At 32.1% G+C, this 18,919-nt stretch overlaps 1 protein-coding gene across 1 annotated transcript in view; it reads left to right on the top strand.

Annotated features, from left to right (window-relative positions):
• The first annotated feature begins 6,063 nt into the window (after positions 1 to 6,063).
• The window catches only part of LOC129227231 (uncharacterized), a 57,635-nt gene continuing 44,779 nt past the window's right edge, over positions 6,064 to 18,919 (top strand). Inside the window, exon 1 of the mRNA XM_054861740.1 lies at positions 6,064 to 6,253. Coding sequence (XP_054717715.1) covers positions 6,181 to 6,253 — 73 coding nt within the window. The 5' untranslated portion in view covers positions 6,064 to 6,180. The remainder of the gene's footprint in view (positions 6,254 to 18,919) is intronic.

Here is an 18,919-nt window from a genome sequence, read left to right as displayed (position 1 = left end):
AGAAATCCTTGCGTACAAATTTCGTCACCACTAGGCTTCAAGTCTAGCTGGTCCCCCCCCCCCCCCTCCTTTTCCCCAGCTACTACCACCAATCATTCAACTATACTTCTAGGAAACATTGGTACTACTATATTTCCTAGAATTATAACTTTTATACTTTTTTCAAGATAAATTCTTAAAATTTGGCAATTTTCTATGTTTATCAGTTCAGAGTCGACTAAAGTTCTGAAATAAAATCAATTGGGGGTGAATAAGGCAATTGTTAATTAATTAGGAAATTAATACTTAAAATGGTTGAATAAGTAAGCGAAATGAACTATGTCACTTTGTCCAGCACGCACTTGACTAATTTAAGAAAACGTTTAAAAAAAGAAGTTCGTGACTGACAACAAAATGTTAAAATATGAGCAACATTTTTTTTAATCATAATTGTTATCATTTTTTAATACTCAATGTGTTCATAATTTGGAACCGTACACGCTTTCAATTTTGTTAATACTTATTGTTAACTGCTTGACGATCTTAATGTTAAGCAGTGTTCATTGATTTAAAGCAGCTTGATTTAAGTTATGATTAAAATCAGGATTTAAATTAAGTAATTTAGGGGGGAAAAAAACCGTTGATTTGAATCAAGAAATTTTTTTAAACAAAATCATTGATTAAAATCAGTTGATTTTATTTTTATTAATTAAAATAATTTTTAGAATGTATTGCTCTCAATGTAATTGCACTACATTATACAATATTAACTTCAACTTGCTAAACTACATCTCTTGCAATATTGCTTTTATTCCAAAATTACACTTCGGAAAAAAGTGTATATAAAAAATTGCATTTTTTCTTATTACACCATGGCTTTAAGTAAAGTAATTAAGTAAACTTATTAAGTAAAGTAATTGTTTAACACATTATTTTACACTAAAAATGTACAAAATGATGGAAACCTTATCATTTAGCCAGGGGTGCCCACCAAGGAAAGGGAAGGGGTCATGCCGCAGACTAATCCATTGAAATTTTTAGGGGGGTTGTTTTTAGGAGTATTTTTCTCAATTTTGGGGAGCTCTTGATCAGGGGGGGGGAGACTTTGTGACATTTGGGGGGGGGGTGCTCTTTCCCTTTAGGATGAGGGGCACCCCTTATTAAGCAAAGCGTAAAACAAAATCGCATCTTCTCTAAACGTTATAACGTTTTTATGAATCTTCAGAATTTATTAAATATTTAGAGAACTAATGCTAATTTTAAGAGTAAGGTGAAAGGTTCATCAGTTCAGACTGTTTTATAATCAAGTTTTAACAATAGCCTTATTTACCCCAATTTTTCAGAACTTTTGTCGACTCTAAGCTGATAAACATAGAAAACTGGCAAATTTTAAGATTTTTTTCTTCCAAAAGGTATGAAATATATAATAATAGGAAATAGTGATACCACTGTTTCTTAGAAGTATAGTTGTAGGATTGGTGGTAGTAGCTGGGGGAAGGGAGGGGGGGCAGCGCAGCTAGAGTTGAAACGTAGTGGTTGAATCAAAATTTGTTCTGAAGGATTTCTAATTGTCGCTGTAAAACTTCTATCATCATGTGTGACAGTTTTCAGTTTAAAAAAAAAAAGAGAAAATTTTTCTTGAAAACTGCTTGAAAAAAGGGGTGAAGAGACTGGAGGAAAAATTATAGATTACTATGCACAATGTACATGTACAGACATTTTATGATAAAAATTTATTGTGGGCTATTCCTCTGGACTTGCACCAAAAGATCAAAATTAAAATTCTATGAACCTTTTTTTTATTTTGAATCATACATTATTTGTGTTAAAACTAGTCTACTTATGCCTATTATTCAAACACAGCTACTGCCATGAAATGAAAATAGCTAAAAAGTTGCTGTTTCACCTATTGTGTGGGAAATATATTGTAACGGATCCGGCGAGACTTCCACTTTCTTGAAATGAAGACACAGTTCTTGATAAAAACACAGGAAATTTATTTGCACTATGTACAGGAAAGATCGTCAACAACTGCTAAATTATTCATCAGCAATTAAGCAATTATCACACAACACCGTAAACTCAACGTTTACACACGTATTTACTTCCAAATACGAAAACAACACAGCGAAATACCTCGCAATAAACAGAGCAAATACGCTCTCAGTTCGAAATCTCAATCGAAACTAAACTTTTAATCACGCGGGACGCCTTTATAAACATCGAAGAAGTTTCCACAACATTCTTACTGCTTCCCGAAATGCGTAGACCGTTATCAAATTTTATCAATGAAAAGAAAAGGAAATAGGGGATCGTATACTTCAGCCGAATGAAAAGGGATTGTATATTCATTACGGGAAACTATTTACAGGTTACGTTACTACAACAATTACTATTTACAGAATTTGTAACAATATTATGTTTTTAAATGTAAAGTATGGTTGGTTGGGGTAAGTGGGATCCCTTTTGAGAATAGTTCGTTTTTGAAACCTTATGCATAAAGTTTCGAAGCAAAAAATTTTAAACTTATTGTCTTATTTTATCTTACATATTATTAATAAACCAAAATTCTTCATTATTTTCTAAAATAATGCTTTAAATATTCTTAACGATTATATTTTTTAAAATATCGGATGGGGCTCCCACTTACCCCATAGTAAGGGCAGGGCCGGCTCTAGTAGTTCTTCCGCCCGAGGAGATATTGACTAGTGCCGCACCCCAATCACCCCCATTGAATAATAATAATCATAATATAAAATAATAACATGGGTTTTGCATATCCAAGCTGTGGTACACACTTTAAGTTGTCTTTAATAAAGTAGTGCATCTTATATCACTGAAACGGATGTTAATATTTTCAAAATGCTCCCTTTTTTGCCTGCTTGCTCCCTTTTTTGCCTTATTTCTTTTTAAAAAGTGACCTTCTTTTTTGGGGGGGGGGGGCGGGCGACAAGGCTAATAAATGGACTTTCCTACTTAGATTATGATTCCAGGCTTAGAAGGCTAAAAATGTACAGTCTTGAGCAAAGAAGAGACCGAGGGGACATGATTCAGTTGTTTAAATTTATTAAAATGAAAGATGTTACGGGGCTGAAGTTTAGCACTGAAAACAGGACAAGGGGTCATTGTTTTAAGCTATTTAAATCTCAGGCTAACATGGATATTAGGAAAAATTATTATTTTAGCAGGGTAGTGGAACCTTGGAACAGCTTACCGGAAGAGGTGGTAATGAGCAAGGGAGTAGATAGTTTTAAGAGGGCCATTGATCTTCACTGGGGATTGTAAATTGACCAGGAACCAGTCTAGCTGGGCCCAGAGCCTGTTGCTGGTCGTCACTTTTGTATTTGTATTTGTATTTGTAAAAGACTTTTAAACCACGCAATTTGCCGCCCCTAAAACTAAATTGAATTTTTAGTTATATTCCGAACTATGCTTTGCATGTCCAAGCACTGATACACACTCTAAATTATTTGTACTTTTAGCCTTGAAGCAGTGAATCGTATGGCACTGAAACAGATTTTCATATTTCGAAATTTGCCGCCCCTAAAATCTGCCACCCTAGGCGGCCGCCTACCCCCGGAGCCGGGCGTGAGTAAGGGGTAAGTGGGTCACCCCCTTTAATTTAAATTTAAATAAAGCATATCTAAAAATGCGGTCTTACATGATAAAGTATGTACATTTTTAGTGTGAATCTTTTTTTTTTTTTTAATGCATCCATTTATTTAAGATATTTACTGTCTTTTAAATCTGTACCACGGAAAAGTTTAAAACGAAAAACAAAGCAATTTCATTTGTGAATTCTATTGAAAGTCTATCGGGACATACATTTTACTTTTACAAATAAAGGTGTGTTTATGAAAGGAATACAGTTGATTAAGATCAATTTGAGTAAATTGCCAAAACTATAAGTTTAAAAAAAAAAAAAAATGGAAACACTAAGTGACTGCGTCCTTGTAAAGTTGGGGCTAAGGAAAAAAAGAACCATCATCGTTTCATCCTCAGTAATTATCCCAACATCATCTGCACAATGCCAATAAAAAGTGTCACTATTTCTATTCGTTCTTGAAAATTCATCACTTTTTTTTAATTTGTATCATCAACTTCCAACATTAGACCTACTTAAATCAAAATGATTTTCTGTCATGTTCGTTTCACAAATACATAATCACCAGCTTTAGCAGTTTTTAGCTCAACTATCAATTCCTATACTAACTCGTCATAGTTGTCTTGTATTTCACCAATACAAATACTTAATCAGAATTACCCTTTATTTTGAAATCCCCATTATTATAGGGGCCCCCAATTACCCCATTGTGAGGGGGTAGGTATAATACCCACTTACTTAATAGATGGGTATAATACCCACTTACCACGTATAGCAAAAATGTACGGAGTAAGTGGGACCCCTCCTCTTAAACACTTATTAATAATATTTTATTCAAAAATTCTTGTTGCCGTATGAACTTTAAGTTATACTATAGGTAAAAAATTAATTATCATAAAAAATAATAAAAACTAACCTGGAAACACTTTTTTGAAAAATGTTGCTTGAACTCGCAAAAAAAAAAAAAAAAAAAAATAAGATTTTTTTTTTTTTTTTTGACTAAGTGCTATGATTTAGAAAAATTTCATGAATCCCAAATATGTGTTAAACCAATTACTGTGATGAAATTTAACATGATCTGTGCAAAAGAGTTTGAAAGAGTTGAAGAGAGTTTGAAGAGTTGTTTATCCCTATTTCAGTTTTAGGGGGTTGATCCACTTACCGTAGTGACCCACTACCCCCAACCAACCCAAATATACGAATGTTTCAAGGTTTAAAAAAAATCTGAATGAAAAAATCCGAGTTTTTTGGTTCAAAAAGAAAATTAAAAAATGTTAAATGATGTCACGTAGTCATTTCTAATAACCTTTAGCATTATTACAATAAAACTATTTTCATATAGAATTTTAACGTTTAAAATGTGTTTCACATATGAGCGTCTTGCAGACTAAAATGTTTGATTGATTTTTTTTTTTTTTTTTTTTTTGTATTTGATGTAAAACTGAAACTCATATTTTTAACTGATTATGTTATTCATCAAATGAAATTTGTTGTAAACGAATTTGATTTTTTTTCCAATTAATAATTTTTGTTGCTCACTTTTAATTAACTGACATTTTTTCAGCACCTTTTTCACTTTTTAAAGATATGATTATCAACAAACTAGTTTAATAACTTTTATTCTATTGTACATAGGTTTTTTTCCCCTGGCATTAATTAATAATGAATACTAATTGTAAAAAGTAAATGAAAAGGTAGAAAATAATTCCATCAAAACTTTTTTTTATTCATTTCTAAAATATTTTTTACCGAAGTTTATTGAGTACTTTCATCAGTTGAGGTGACATTATTCTTTTTGTTCAGAGGATTAATTTTACATCCTCCAAATGCAACAAATGCCAATTCCCAAGAACGTCCAATGTTTGTCGTCCAATTTTGAATTTAATCTCTTTTTATGAATCGTAGCTCTTACACATCCTACGTCTATTTCGTGCAAATGCGCAATGTATTTATTCAGAACAACCCAAATAAAAAAACGTTTAATAATGCTACTTTATTCCTTTCTCTTTGAATAATTTTATTACTACTAACAATTATAGGCAATTTGAATTTTATCATGTTTATATATTACTAAATTTGAAAATTTATTTATTCACCCATTTACACCAAGTGTAACCAAAAATAATACATTCTTCTTCTCTTTTCTTTATAAGATTGCACTAAAGTAAATAATTATGTATGTGAATGAAAAAGTCTATTTTTCATTTTTTTTCCACCATAAACGGTAAATGAACCTTTTTAATTCTTCAAATATTCATATTTTGGCTAATTATAAAGAATAAGTGAATACGGAAAAAAAAAAGAAACAGACAACCTTCATTAAGAGGGCTTTGCAACCTTATTTTATAATTAATATTGATTAATAGTCATACATCTGTTCGCTAGATGGCAGCATGAACGATAAGAAAATCAAGCAGAGAAGCGAAGATATTGCACTATTTCACCCTGACGCTTTCAGAATCTTTCGGTCCCTAACCGAACGTAACGTGTTCGTCAAGCCAAAAACTTGCTTGATAAAATTTCAATATAAAAACCTAATGACTGAAACACGAATTAAGAAATAAGTTTAAAAAGTTATTTTGTAACCAACTTTTAAAATGTCGAAAACAAAAAGTCGCAAGAGAACTGTGGATCGGCCGCTTAAGAAAGGAAATCACAGTCTCAATCCAGGTAAATGTTTTCGGAAAATTTACTTATGGTTGACATTTTCAGCTTAGAAATGTACGTGGTCCTTAATCATATAAATTTTATGCTGTACTCTTTTTCCCCTCATCTACTTTTTAACCTGCTTCGAAACTTAAACTTCTTCTTCAAGTGGCACTACAGCCCGTTATGGGCCCTGGCCTGATCCACAATTTTGCTCCAGACCGCCCTCTGACGGACCTTCTCCCTCCATCTGCGGATCTTCATTGTTTCCCGGTTTACAAGAACATCATCCAACCATCTCTTTCTATGTCGTCCTCTGGTCCTGGCTCCCAAAGATTTCCATTTCAGGATCTTTTTCAGTCTAAAATTATTGTCTGTTCGTTCAATGTGACTAAGCCATAAAAGACGGTGGGCTTTTATAAAGCGAACTATATTTTTTCCTTTAAGGATATTCTCAATTTCAATATTAGTTCTAACTTTCCACTGATCACCCACCTTCAAAGGACCAGTGATTCTACGTATGACCTTTCGCTCCAAAATCAGTAGGTCTTCTTCATCGTTTTTATTCAGGGTCCAGGTTTCACTTCCATATGTCACAATCGGTCGGATGATTGCTTTATACAGTCTGTATTTTAATGATTTAGACAGCAATTTGTTTTTCAGAAGGTAGCTGTGTAGAAAATATGCCCGGTTTCCTTTTATGATTCTAGCCTGTATTTCTTCGGTGTTACCTCCAGAGTCTGATAATGGAGCCTAGATAAGTGAAACTATGCATCCTTTCGAAATCATAATGATCAACAGGAAGTTGCTCTAACTGATCATTTGTGGTTATGCCTCTTTCCATGAATTTTGTTTTTCCCGCATTAATTTCAAGCCCTACATCTGTAGCAGCATTGATTAATCATTTAGTGATAGATATCAATGTTGATCTTCTTCTACATAATATTACCAAGTTGTCTGCAAAGGCACAAATCTGTGCTGTTTTATAACATATCGTTCCATTTAAATCTAACTGACGCACTACATATTCCAAAATCAGATTAAATAATAGAGGTGAGAGTGCATCACCCTGTCGCATACCCATATCAATATCAAATTCTTCAGTTTAGTCCTTCTGTACAATTGACTGCAGCCCTGGATCCATGTACGGTAAGATCAATTAGTTTGACTAACTTCATTGGTATTTTTAGCTCAGCTAAAACTTTTACCATTCTTTTCCTATCCACCCTATCAAAGGGCAGTTCTCAAAAGCTGGGAACAAAAAAGTTAACTTTGAGCAATTTGAAAAATTTTCAAATTTGACATCAATTTTGCTTTTATTCTATAGTATGCATACCAAGAACACAATATATGAACATGAAAAGATAGCAGGTATTTGTAAAAATTGTTAATTAGCAAATTAAATCAACAGTCTGTAGGTAACAGATTTTGGACATTGTTGTCCTGTAGGTAACGGATTTTGGACATCACCATAATGTAAGTTTCGTTATTTTTGACAATTGTTAATCTGATTTTTAACTTTTCCAATGAAAATTTTATTTACTACTTTTTGAATTTTGCAATTTAATAATAAATAGGATATTAATGAAGTACTTGAATGACTATACATACTGCTCTTTACATGTAATAAAGTTTTGGAATGATTTTGAAGAAGTTGATGAAAGTTAAAAAAAAGCTTCATTGAAATAACTATACAAACTCGTAGTTTGTTTTATTGGGATGAATAAGGAATAAAAATGGAGACCAATAAATAGGACATATACATTTTTAAAGGAAAAATAAACAAAATATGCTTTAAGAAAGAATATAAAAAGTGACATCAGTTTTAATAATGAATATTTTTGCTAATGTCATTAAAATTAAAACGATGTCTAAAAAAATATTGAAAAAAGAAATTTGTTTTTCTATTTGGAGATCGTTAACTTATGTTTCCAAAAGAAAGAAGAGAAAAAAAAAATCCTCAAATAATAAAAGTGTGGGGGGGGGGGGGAATTCTAGCACAGGTGATAAAGTCGTCAAAACTGGTGCAGCTAACGATAAGCTACATTTGTCAAACTGGAATTCCTCTCTGGTAACCTTTAGCTTATCGTATATTGTGTTGTCACCAAATGAGGTTTGCTTGGCGATTTTAGTGCAAAATGGCTTTTGTTACGATCATAACGAGCCATGTTTCTACTGTAATTTATGTATTGTTCAATGTGTAATGCAATAATTATTCAAAATACCAATGGAAATAAGAAGATAACATTATAATAACCTTTTTATTGAGGTTAGATGACAGTGGATCATCAAAAATTATGAATAAATGTACAGAATTATTCGCGTCAAGATCGTAATACCATTTGGACATCTCACATGTATGTTTAAGAAAAATTATTTTTCTTCTAAGATACTGCATAAAAGCTTATGAAAACATTTTTCAACAATTAAAAATTGATTCTGAGGATTGATAAATACCTTTAAAATGTAAACATCATATACTTAGTTCTCAAATAATAGCATTATAAAGATCATAAATTTTGGACATGCATAAATCTTCAAACTTACTTTTTTCTAAAATCGTTTACAAAGTAATATAATCTGTCTTTACTTTTGTTATTTGTGTAAAATATTGGAAAAAAAATTATTTTGTGTAAGATTCATGCCTTTAATTTTTTTTTTGAAACGTATGGAAATAATTAAAAAAAATTTTTTTTTAATGGTACATTTGCTCAGTTAACGTTTTGGTATGTCCAAAATTGTGCCTTTTAGCAAAGAAAATATTTTTTAAGGGCATTTGAAGAGCAGTTTCTCCATAATTTATGTCAATTCTTGTCTCTATACAGTATTATAATTTAACTCAAAAATTTTTGAGTTATAATTAAAATGAAAGTTATTTGGTGTTGAAGCTTCAAAGTTGAGATCTGTGTTTGCTCCCACCTTTTGAGAACTGCCCCAAAAGCTTGTCTAAAGTCCACAAAAAGGGCACATCAGTGGCGCCGACTCCATAGGGCCTGAGGGGGCCCAAGCCCCCTCAAAAATATTTTTGAGGGGGCAGAGCCCCCCCAATAAATCAAGAAAATTATTAGTTATATTATACTTTCTAAACTCATACATTGATCTCTTATTTTCCTTGTTTGAAGATAGTTTACCTTCTAAAATACATTCAGTAATGAGTTAAAACAAATAATTATTATGGTAGTAAGCAGGTTAACTGAAAACGACTGGTGTGTATAATGATGGTGTTATAGTGCGCGAACTTGCGGGTCAAGTCTGTTGCCGGTGGGCAGCGCTGCGGCGCGCTCTTCTAAGTGTTGCTGATCTGGAAAAAATATATGAGGGTTTGATTTGTATATTAAAAGGGAGGTGTGATAGTTTTGAATACTTTTGGGAGTTGCATTTAAAAAAAAACCTTCACAAAATGATGATCCTTTCGTTTCCTCGGAATCCATGTATACCAAAGAAGTATGAAAACAACAAAGCCAGCTCACCGCACACTTTCAAAATCCCAAAGTACTACAAGACAATACATTGAGGTGTGTGTACAATCTTTCATTATTACTATGAGTCCATCAACTGGACTCACATAGGTCATTGCAGTTGAACAAGAGTGCTTGCTTTTATTAAACAAAGGTGAAACAAATTTTGAAAAATCAACTGAGTTTTTCAAAAATGACCACGACATTGAGAGATTTCTTGAATAAGTCAGCTGATATCTCTAATGAAAAAACAACTGGTCTTAAAAAACAGGCGTAAATTAAATTACCTTTTTACCAAAAATACTGTGCGTGTTTCTATTTATTTTTTCCTTTTTTCAAAGCCAAAAAATATGTGCCAGGCTTGTCGAGTTTTCGGGGTTCTAATGTTGATTACATGACGTTAAAATGCTTATAAAAAAACTTTGAAGCTCACTATTTTTGATCTCAAATTTAGAAAATTTCCCGCGGCAAGCCCCCCCCCCCCCCCCCTCCACACACGCACAATTTTTTTTTTAAGTCGGCATCTCTAGGAGTGCCCTTCCATGCAAATCAAGTGCTCACTTTTTTCAATGCCTCGCTACAGCACTGCACGACTCCCCATAGAAAAGAACAAAAAAAAAGTCTCTTTTTAAAACAAGTGACATGATCAAGTTGAACCAGAAAATTTGTTGATGTTGAAAATTGAAAAACCAGAAAAAAAAACGTTGAAAACGTCATGTCACATTTGTCTGTTTGAATTAAACACACCAGAAAATATGTAAATTGGTATTTTCAAGGTACAAAAATCTGACCTTTATTTGGGGGGGGGGATCCGTCTCTGTAGGATTACATAATCCCCTAAACTCTTAGGTGATGTCTAGCCCCTCCAATAATTTTTGCAAGTCGGCGCCCCTGGGACACATATGTAAGTATTGTATTCATTAAATTTCTCGAAAATATTTCTTACCATATGAACTAGAGACGTACCGAGTAGCACTTTGGCCGAGTACCGAGTACTCGGCCGAGTTACCAAGTACCAATTATGTTTTAAGAAGAACCATCGACACACATGTGATGAATTTTGAACTTATTGGAATAGTAGTATAAACCTCCTTCTCCATATAATGGTTTTGAAAACTAAATTCCTGCTGAAATTTAATCACGCATTATATAAACAATTTTGATTGTGTCTAAAATTTTACAAAAAAATAATTTTTTAATTTGAAAATAAATAAAAGGTATGATTAATCAAGTTGGAATTAAAACAAATTACAGTAAAATCCCTCTAATGCGGGACAATAACAGGACAATTTTTTTTTGTTCGCAATAGAGAGGTGTCCGCAGGACAGGGGTTTAAGAATATTATTTGCATTGGAACTGGGGAATTAAAAATTGTCTGCATAAGAAGGGTGTCTGCCTTTGAGGGGTGTACGTTAGGAGGGTTTTCACTGTATACCAATCAATTATAGTTCTAGTCAGCCAAATATAAATAATTTTTAAAAGTATATAAAACAAATGTGCAGGAACAATGCAGACACCTGTTTCTGCCCCCCCCCCCCATTACAAGTAACTTCTTTTTCAGTGCATAACATGTGAGCTAAAGAATGTAAAGACATTCGACAAAAAAATCCAATTGTTGTCTTTAAATCCATGAGCTCCTATTTTGTGCATTGAAAAAAGAATTCCTTGTAACGCCAAAACATGTGTCTGCAGTGTTCCTGCACTGTACTTTTAAACGTTGTTTTATTGAATTTTATTTTTTAAGCAAAGATATTTTTATATTTTTTTATAACTAATTTTTGTTGAAGCAAAAATCCATTTTTAATATAAAAATTCCATATTTTCTATACTTACCGTTTTTGCATAATTTTTAATAAATAAGTTTTATTAACTTTGGAGACATTAAAATAAAGATTTATTCCATTGAAGCATTACAAACTTCATTATTCTCAAAATTTATATTTGACTTATAAATTTTAATTGAAAATGATTGCAGAATATAATGCTTGTGCTTTTTTTTAATATAAATTTTAGTATCTATCTTGGACAATATTCAATTTTTTGCAACTACTCGGTATTGGCCGAGTATCTGATCAGAATTTGGCCGAGTACCGAGTACTCGGCAAATTGGCCAAGTAGGCCGAGTACCGAGTAGTTACCGAGTACTCGGTACGTCTCTAATATGAACTTGTTCTGTTGTTGAGTGGTTGGCTCTAAAACCACATGGGTATTCGCCAAGTGTTGCTTCTGCAAAAAGGTACCAGTTTTTATTAGATAATGCATGTAAAGGTTTTGTAGGTTAAGTTCAAAACTTAAGCACTTTCTTTAAATAAAGTCAAAAAGACTCTTCCATTCCCTTTTTATTACTTCCTTTTACAAAAAAGGAAGTATTGTATTCGCGAAAAAATTTTCACTCAAAAAATCGCCCTTAATTTCCATTTTGCTCACCCCCAAATGAATGTTGAGTTTTTTTTTTCGATTCGACCACATGCGGAAAAGTGCCTAAGAATGTATAGACACGCGAAATATCCATTTTGACCATCACCGAGGTAATTACAACGACTTTTCTCGTGACGTCTGTATGTATGTGCGTATGTGTGTATGTGCGTATGTATCTCGCATAACTCAAAAAATGGTATGTCCTAGAAAGTTGAAATTTGGTACATAGACTCGTAGTGGGGTCTAGTTGTGCACCTCCCCTTTTGGTTGCTTTCGGATGTTCCTAAGGGGGTCTTTTGCACCTTTTTGGGGGGAAATCATTGTTAATATCAATGCAAACTTAAGTGGTGTTACAATTTGGCGGACACTTGGCGATATATCGCCAGTCTTTTGGTCGCCAAGTTTTGTCGCCAACTTGGCGGAAAATTTGGCGATTTTTTTTTATCTGGTTTTAATTTGGCCATCGTTTTTAATATTTAGAGATTAAACTATTGAATCACATTAAAATTGCCAATAATGGGAAAATGACATTAAAATGGAGTAAAAGGAAGTCATGTGAGGCACACATCAGCTCGTTTCATTTATTACAATCCAAGCATTTTTGTTTTGTATTGCATATTCTCCTCAGGCGTATTCAATGCATTGCATAACAAGTACTTATGTCATTACATTAATTTTTATCCATGAAATTGTTGTAAAATTAATTTTATGGTACTTTTTTGTTAGCAGTTAGTTTATATTATGGTGTTTGCAAGCTTTATTTCTGATTGGTAAAATTGTTTTATGAAATTGAGAATTTCTCATAGTTTGATTTGCAGTTTTCAAGTTTATATATTTATAGTCACACTTTTAAATTCAGAACCGCCGAGCTGGGGAAAAATCCCGGGCATAACCCAAAAGGGGACACAGCACTTCAGAAAGAAGAAGGGAAAAAAGTCCAATTTTTTTATTGTATAAGTGTTTTGCTTTTGATCCATAAGAACATGAATAAAAAGTAGTGCCTCATATAGCAAAGAAAGAGAATTAATATTTTTAGGTAGAGGGGATCTAAATTTAACTTTTTGACCCAAGACACTTAAAAAAGCACAGAATTTTGTTTAAAACTTATAAATTCCATGATTTTAACAAAAAATAAAATGATTTTATTTGTTTACCCCTTAACAAAACGTACTAAACATCAAAAATTCAAAAAATCGGATTCCCATAGCGGATGCAAAGACATCGCAATTCTCAAAGTGAAGGTATCAAAGATATAAAAACGGCTTGTAAAAGAAATCATTTTGATAAAATTATTTTAAAATTGCATTTTAAAGTCCTATGATAAACATATCATTAATATCTGTGGACACAGTTGAAGCAAAAAAAGAAATAAATAAATAAACCATCGATTCAGCATTTTAATTTTGTACTCATAAAAGAAAATGGAATTTTGATTTAAAAACTTGCAATGAGAGTTCTACCAACAATAAAGAGACTTTTCATTTATTTGCATCCTAATAAAACGAACAAAAAAGAACAAAATATGATTCTCATATCGGATGTTAAAAGGTTGCACTTTTTAAAATGTAGACATCTAAAGAAAAAAGAAAAAAAAAAGGCAAGTAAAAGAGTTTGTTTAGAGTTAATCATCCTTGTTAGCATCGAAAAATCAAACCTATATAATTTTCTCCCAAAATAAGGGTTAAACATTGTACTGCACCGCAAATATTGACAAGCTGGTAAAATGATGAGAATATTTTCTAATCAAGTCATTATAAAGGTTTAATGCCAGACGCTAAATGGCCATACTTTTGAAGTTGGTAACCCTCTCTGAAAGGATCATATTTTTTCCCCACCATTCATATTTACTATCCCTTTGCAGTTGGAAGTTCATTTCGCTGATATAAATTATTATTATTATTGTTTATTAAATCATGAGCTAGGAGAAAAGTGCTTACCAATGCCTTTTCAGAAAAGTTTACAACAACACCACTCTGCTAATTAGCTGTGATAAAACAAACTAACAAAATTATTCAAAACCAAATTTATTTTCAGTTGTTAATTTCTTTGCAAGAAACAAACAACAAGCATTATATTTATTTGGCAGTAGCAATTATTTATGGCTTGCAGGAGCATCACAAGAGTGGCGATTTTTTTCTTTGCAAAATTAGTATATTTTGTATAGGCCCTCTAATTTGACTTTAAAAAAAGGTTCCAAACATTATTGGTTTAATATGCATTATTTTGCTTTCAGATTTGCTCTTTCAATAAACAATTGTGAAAGTAGCTTGTACAATAAAGCTAATCAGGGGTCTGGCCAGAGGAAAATTAGGTCTGTTTATGGACCCAAAATCAGATCAACTAAAACGGACCGTTTACAAAGTTCCAATCAACTAGGACAGACCCTTCACAAAATTCTGATAAACTAAAGTGGATCCTTCACAAATCAATTATTCAAAGAGCAAATCTGACATATTTCCATGTATAAACCAATAATGTTTGGAAGCTTTTTTAAAGATAAATTAGAGCAATCAGCTCATACAGGATCTGCTGTTTTTGTATAAAAAAAAAATCGGCACTCTTGTGATGCTTCTGCAAGCTATCAATAACTAATGCTACTAAATAAATATAATGCTTGGTTGTTTCTTCACGCAAAGTTAACAGCTGAAAGTCAGTTTTGTTTTAAATAATCTTCCATATTTGTTTCACTATAGCTGTTTTGCATTGGTGTAGTTATTACCTTCTCTGAAAAGGCAGCATAAGCACTTTTCTCCCCACCCATAATTTAAACACCAATAATGAAAATATTAATATTGTAGGTAAATTAGCGAAATGAACTAAAACTGCAAACAGATTAGGGAAAAAAATGTGATTGTTTCAGATCAAATTTAAAATTATCACCATTCTGCAGCATCTGACCTTAAACCTTTATAATAACTTGATTAGAACTCCCATCATTTTACCAGCTTGACAATGTTTGTGTTTTTAATGTGTGACGTTTGCACGTTAATTTGGGAAAATGTTATAGGTTTGAATTTTCGATGCTAACAAGGATGATTAACTTTAATGAACTTTATTTACCGTTTTTATACTTTCGATGCCGTCATTTTGAAAAATGCAATCTGTTTACATCTGCTATGAGAATCATATTTAATTCTCTTTTCAAACAAAGGTTTTTAAAGTGAAATTCCATTTTCTTGTATGAGTCAAAAATTAATATACTGAATCAATGGTTTAATTTAATTTTTGCTTCAAATGTGTCGAAAGATAATTAATGATATTTTTATCAGAAGCCTCTAAAATGCAATTCTAAAGTAATTTTACAAAAATAAGCTCTTTTACTATCCTTTTTTTTTTTTTTTGATGCCTTCTCACTTTGAGGATTGCAATTTCATTGCATCCGCTATGGGAATCGGATTTTTTGAATTTTCGATGATTAGTACGCTTTGTTAAGAGGTATACAAATAAAAAATATTTTTATTTTTTATTAAAATCATGAAATTTATAAGTCTTAAATGAAATTCTGAGCTCTTTAGGAGTGTCATGCGTCAAAAAGTTAAATGCTGAACACCTGCCTTAATTTTATCTTTTTGTTTCAATTATTTTTAGTATTTTACACATAACATTTCCAGAAAAATTTAACATAATGTGGAATGGTATCTATTGATACTTGTGGGGTGCCCATCTCCCAGAGAATGATGCTGATTCTTCCCCCTACCTCTCCCTCTCAAATACTAGGAAAACTCTCAAGTAATATTCTTAACAGAGAACAAGAAAACACCCAACTAAAAGTTTCAATGATGCAGTTTGTGGCAACTCAAAATTTTGAAATATTATTTTTTCAAAAAAAAAAAAAAATGACAAACTCTAAAAAATTCTGGTCAGACCCCTGCTAATGTACAATACATGACAAAAATACAAAAAAAAAAAAGAAAAAAGAAAAATTTGCAGTTACTGCCCTTTACTTGCCTATGGGAATAACGTGCTGCCCTTCTACTGCATATTTGGATCAATACTTAAAGTCCCTATCCATCTTCCCAAAAATTTCTGTATCAAGTTCCAATTTAAAAAAAAAACAGAAGGACAAATTTATAAAAAGTTTTACAGTGAGAAATTCCTTATGTGCAATGAACTGCTTTAAAGAAAACAACCGATACTAAAAATTACAAGTCTTGCAAATGTATATTATTCTGTTGTCTTCGGTGACATCAGAAGGAATAACGGAGGTAGGAGGATCGAAGGATCTCCCACAGAAATATTTTGAAATTGACGTATGAAAAAAGTTTAATTATTTTTTGGTTGTGTTAGGTTGTTAGAAAGGGAGAATCTGGGATGTTGAAGGTTCTTTTCGATTTAGCTTTTAATGAATTACGTAGCTACACATTTCAATAAAATATCAAGTTCAGAAATCATTAGCGAACATATTTTTGAATCAACATTTGCAAATGAATTATATATATATATATATATATATATATATATATATATACAGTCGACGCTCATTATAACGACCACACATTATAAAGACCGTCCCATTATAACGACCAGTGGTTAAAGTCCCAACTTTGTTCCTATAAACTCTATGTTAATTTGCTTTCGTTATAACGACCGTTCTGTATCGTCTAATCCAATACAGCGACCGAATCAGCGGACGTTATTTCTTGTGTTCTTTCCAATAAAACAAATTTGTAGCTTAGAATGACATTATTGTTTATGGACATCTGCCTGAAGTTTTCAATGTCAAATCCAACTTTAAGAGGGGTGGAGGGGGGGGGGAGATTACCATTCACCACAGCTAGCACAGAAAAAATAATAGGAGGAAAAATCGAGAAATTTCCAGATTCCTAAGAAAAGGGAGTTGACAGATGTATTGGTAGTTTGGTGTTTGAATTTAGGGGTTTTAAAGATTTGGGGTTCTCGAGGGACTTTTAAATGTTTCTTTGGAAAGCAAGAGAAACACAATTTATCACCTATATCTGAAACAGAAAATAATGTTTTGCAAACATCACGTCTGCTAAAAAGGCAGACCTCTGTTTCTGGTTTTATCTTCAGAAATTGTTGTAGTAGTAGTAGCAGATTTGAAAGTGTGTAACATTTTCCTCCCTATATTTTCTACTTTAAAACTTGTTTAATATTCTGTCATAATATTTTGCACACGACTTTTCTAAAAATTGCTATGATAAAAAAAATTTGGGCATTTACTTGGGCATGCATGATGACGGTTTTAAATTTATATTTCTTATAACGACCACGTACATTTTTTAAATTTATACCTCTTATAACGACCACTTGTTATAAAGACCTTTTTCTCTGGGACAGAGATGGTCGTTATATCGAGCGTCGACTGTATATATATATATATATATATATATATATATATATTTAAAATGAAAAATTTAACTTAAACTTGAAAAAAATCCATATTTTGAGTACTATGGGGAGACTTGAAAATTGCTAGAGAGCAAAGATTTCTATTTAATGCACATTACCAATTTTGCTGTTTATATTTTTCTGTTTGATAACTTCTTAAAATTTACTTTACATTTAATATATATAGAAAAAGTCAATTTTTTAAAGAAAATTACATGTTTTAGGCCTCCTGCTGAACACCTAAATATTTTTTAATTTGGATAAATATTTTTGTGGTACATTTGGGCTATAGGGGAAACGTTTTATCAACATGAAATTTCGAACTTCCAAGTTTTTTTTTTTATTTGACCTGGTACACACTACACACTGTGTTTCACATTTTCTGGTGCAAGTTGGCACGAGTTGCTGTTGTTCAAATTATTTATATGAAACTTTTTTACAATCGTTTTGACCTAAAAGGAAAAATATCAAAATGCATGCGACTTGAAAAATCGACTTTCGTTTTTTTGGGGGGACACCCTAATGTACTCTCATAATGCACATTTGAATACCATCTCACAGTTGCTTTTAGTATTTATTTCTCCAGAGCTTAATTTCAACTGTTAATAGTTTCAAATGAGAGATAATTATATTTTATTATTCCATTTTCGCCAATTTGGTGAAAAATCCGGCTAAATACTCAAAATTCAAAGTTAAATGGGGCAGCAATAAGTATTATTTGTTTTAGCTTAAATTTTGTGTCATAAATAGGCTTGGTAAGAGGCAACTTTACCACATATATTAGGCGTTTTATATTTCTCAATTTAGTTTTTTTCACTCCAAGCTACTATGCAGTCAAGAGCAACATTTTCTGTTGATCCCGCAAATAAGGCTCACTTGGCGCAAAACTCAACATTTTGCTCTAGTTTTCATCCAAATAAACTTAGCTTGTAGGATTTTTAAATTTATTTACTAATTTGAAGAAATCAGCAGAAATTGGGCAAAGCTTCTGCATTTTTTTTTAAATTTTTTGAAGATAATTGAAGAATGTATCTAGAATTTTTTGCATAAACTGTCCTTTTTCCTTCGTATTTGAACAGAATTCAAAGTTCTTCAGTTCAGGTATCTGTTCCATTCGTCATAAATTGGTACTTTCTGAAAAGCCTTTATTAGAAGAAGGGAGGAAGGTCTGTGGGATGCTCCTATGGAAATGTGTTGAAACTGAAGTTCCAAAGATCCAGTTTCTAAACAACCTGTGATAATGCTTGGGAGGGAGGGGAGAGGGGGGGGGGGGCATTTGGATGCTGTCATCACTTCTGACTGGCCATCTGTGGTAATATTAGGTTGAAAGGCTTGAGTTTGAGGACTCTCTCTTGGTAATTTCTTGACAATGAAGTATTAAGCAGAACATTAGAAATGTAAAAATGCTGCAAAGGTACACTAAAATTTATGCAAATTATAACTTTTAGGAAATTCTTCATTGCAA

This window comes from Uloborus diversus, chromosome 8 (assembly GCF_026930045.1).
Source record: "Uloborus diversus isolate 005 chromosome 8, Udiv.v.3.1, whole genome shotgun sequence".
Lineage (NCBI taxonomy): Eukaryota > Metazoa > Arthropoda > Arachnida > Araneae > Uloboridae > Uloborus > Uloborus diversus.
This window is presented reverse-complemented; position numbering and strand designations above follow the sequence as displayed.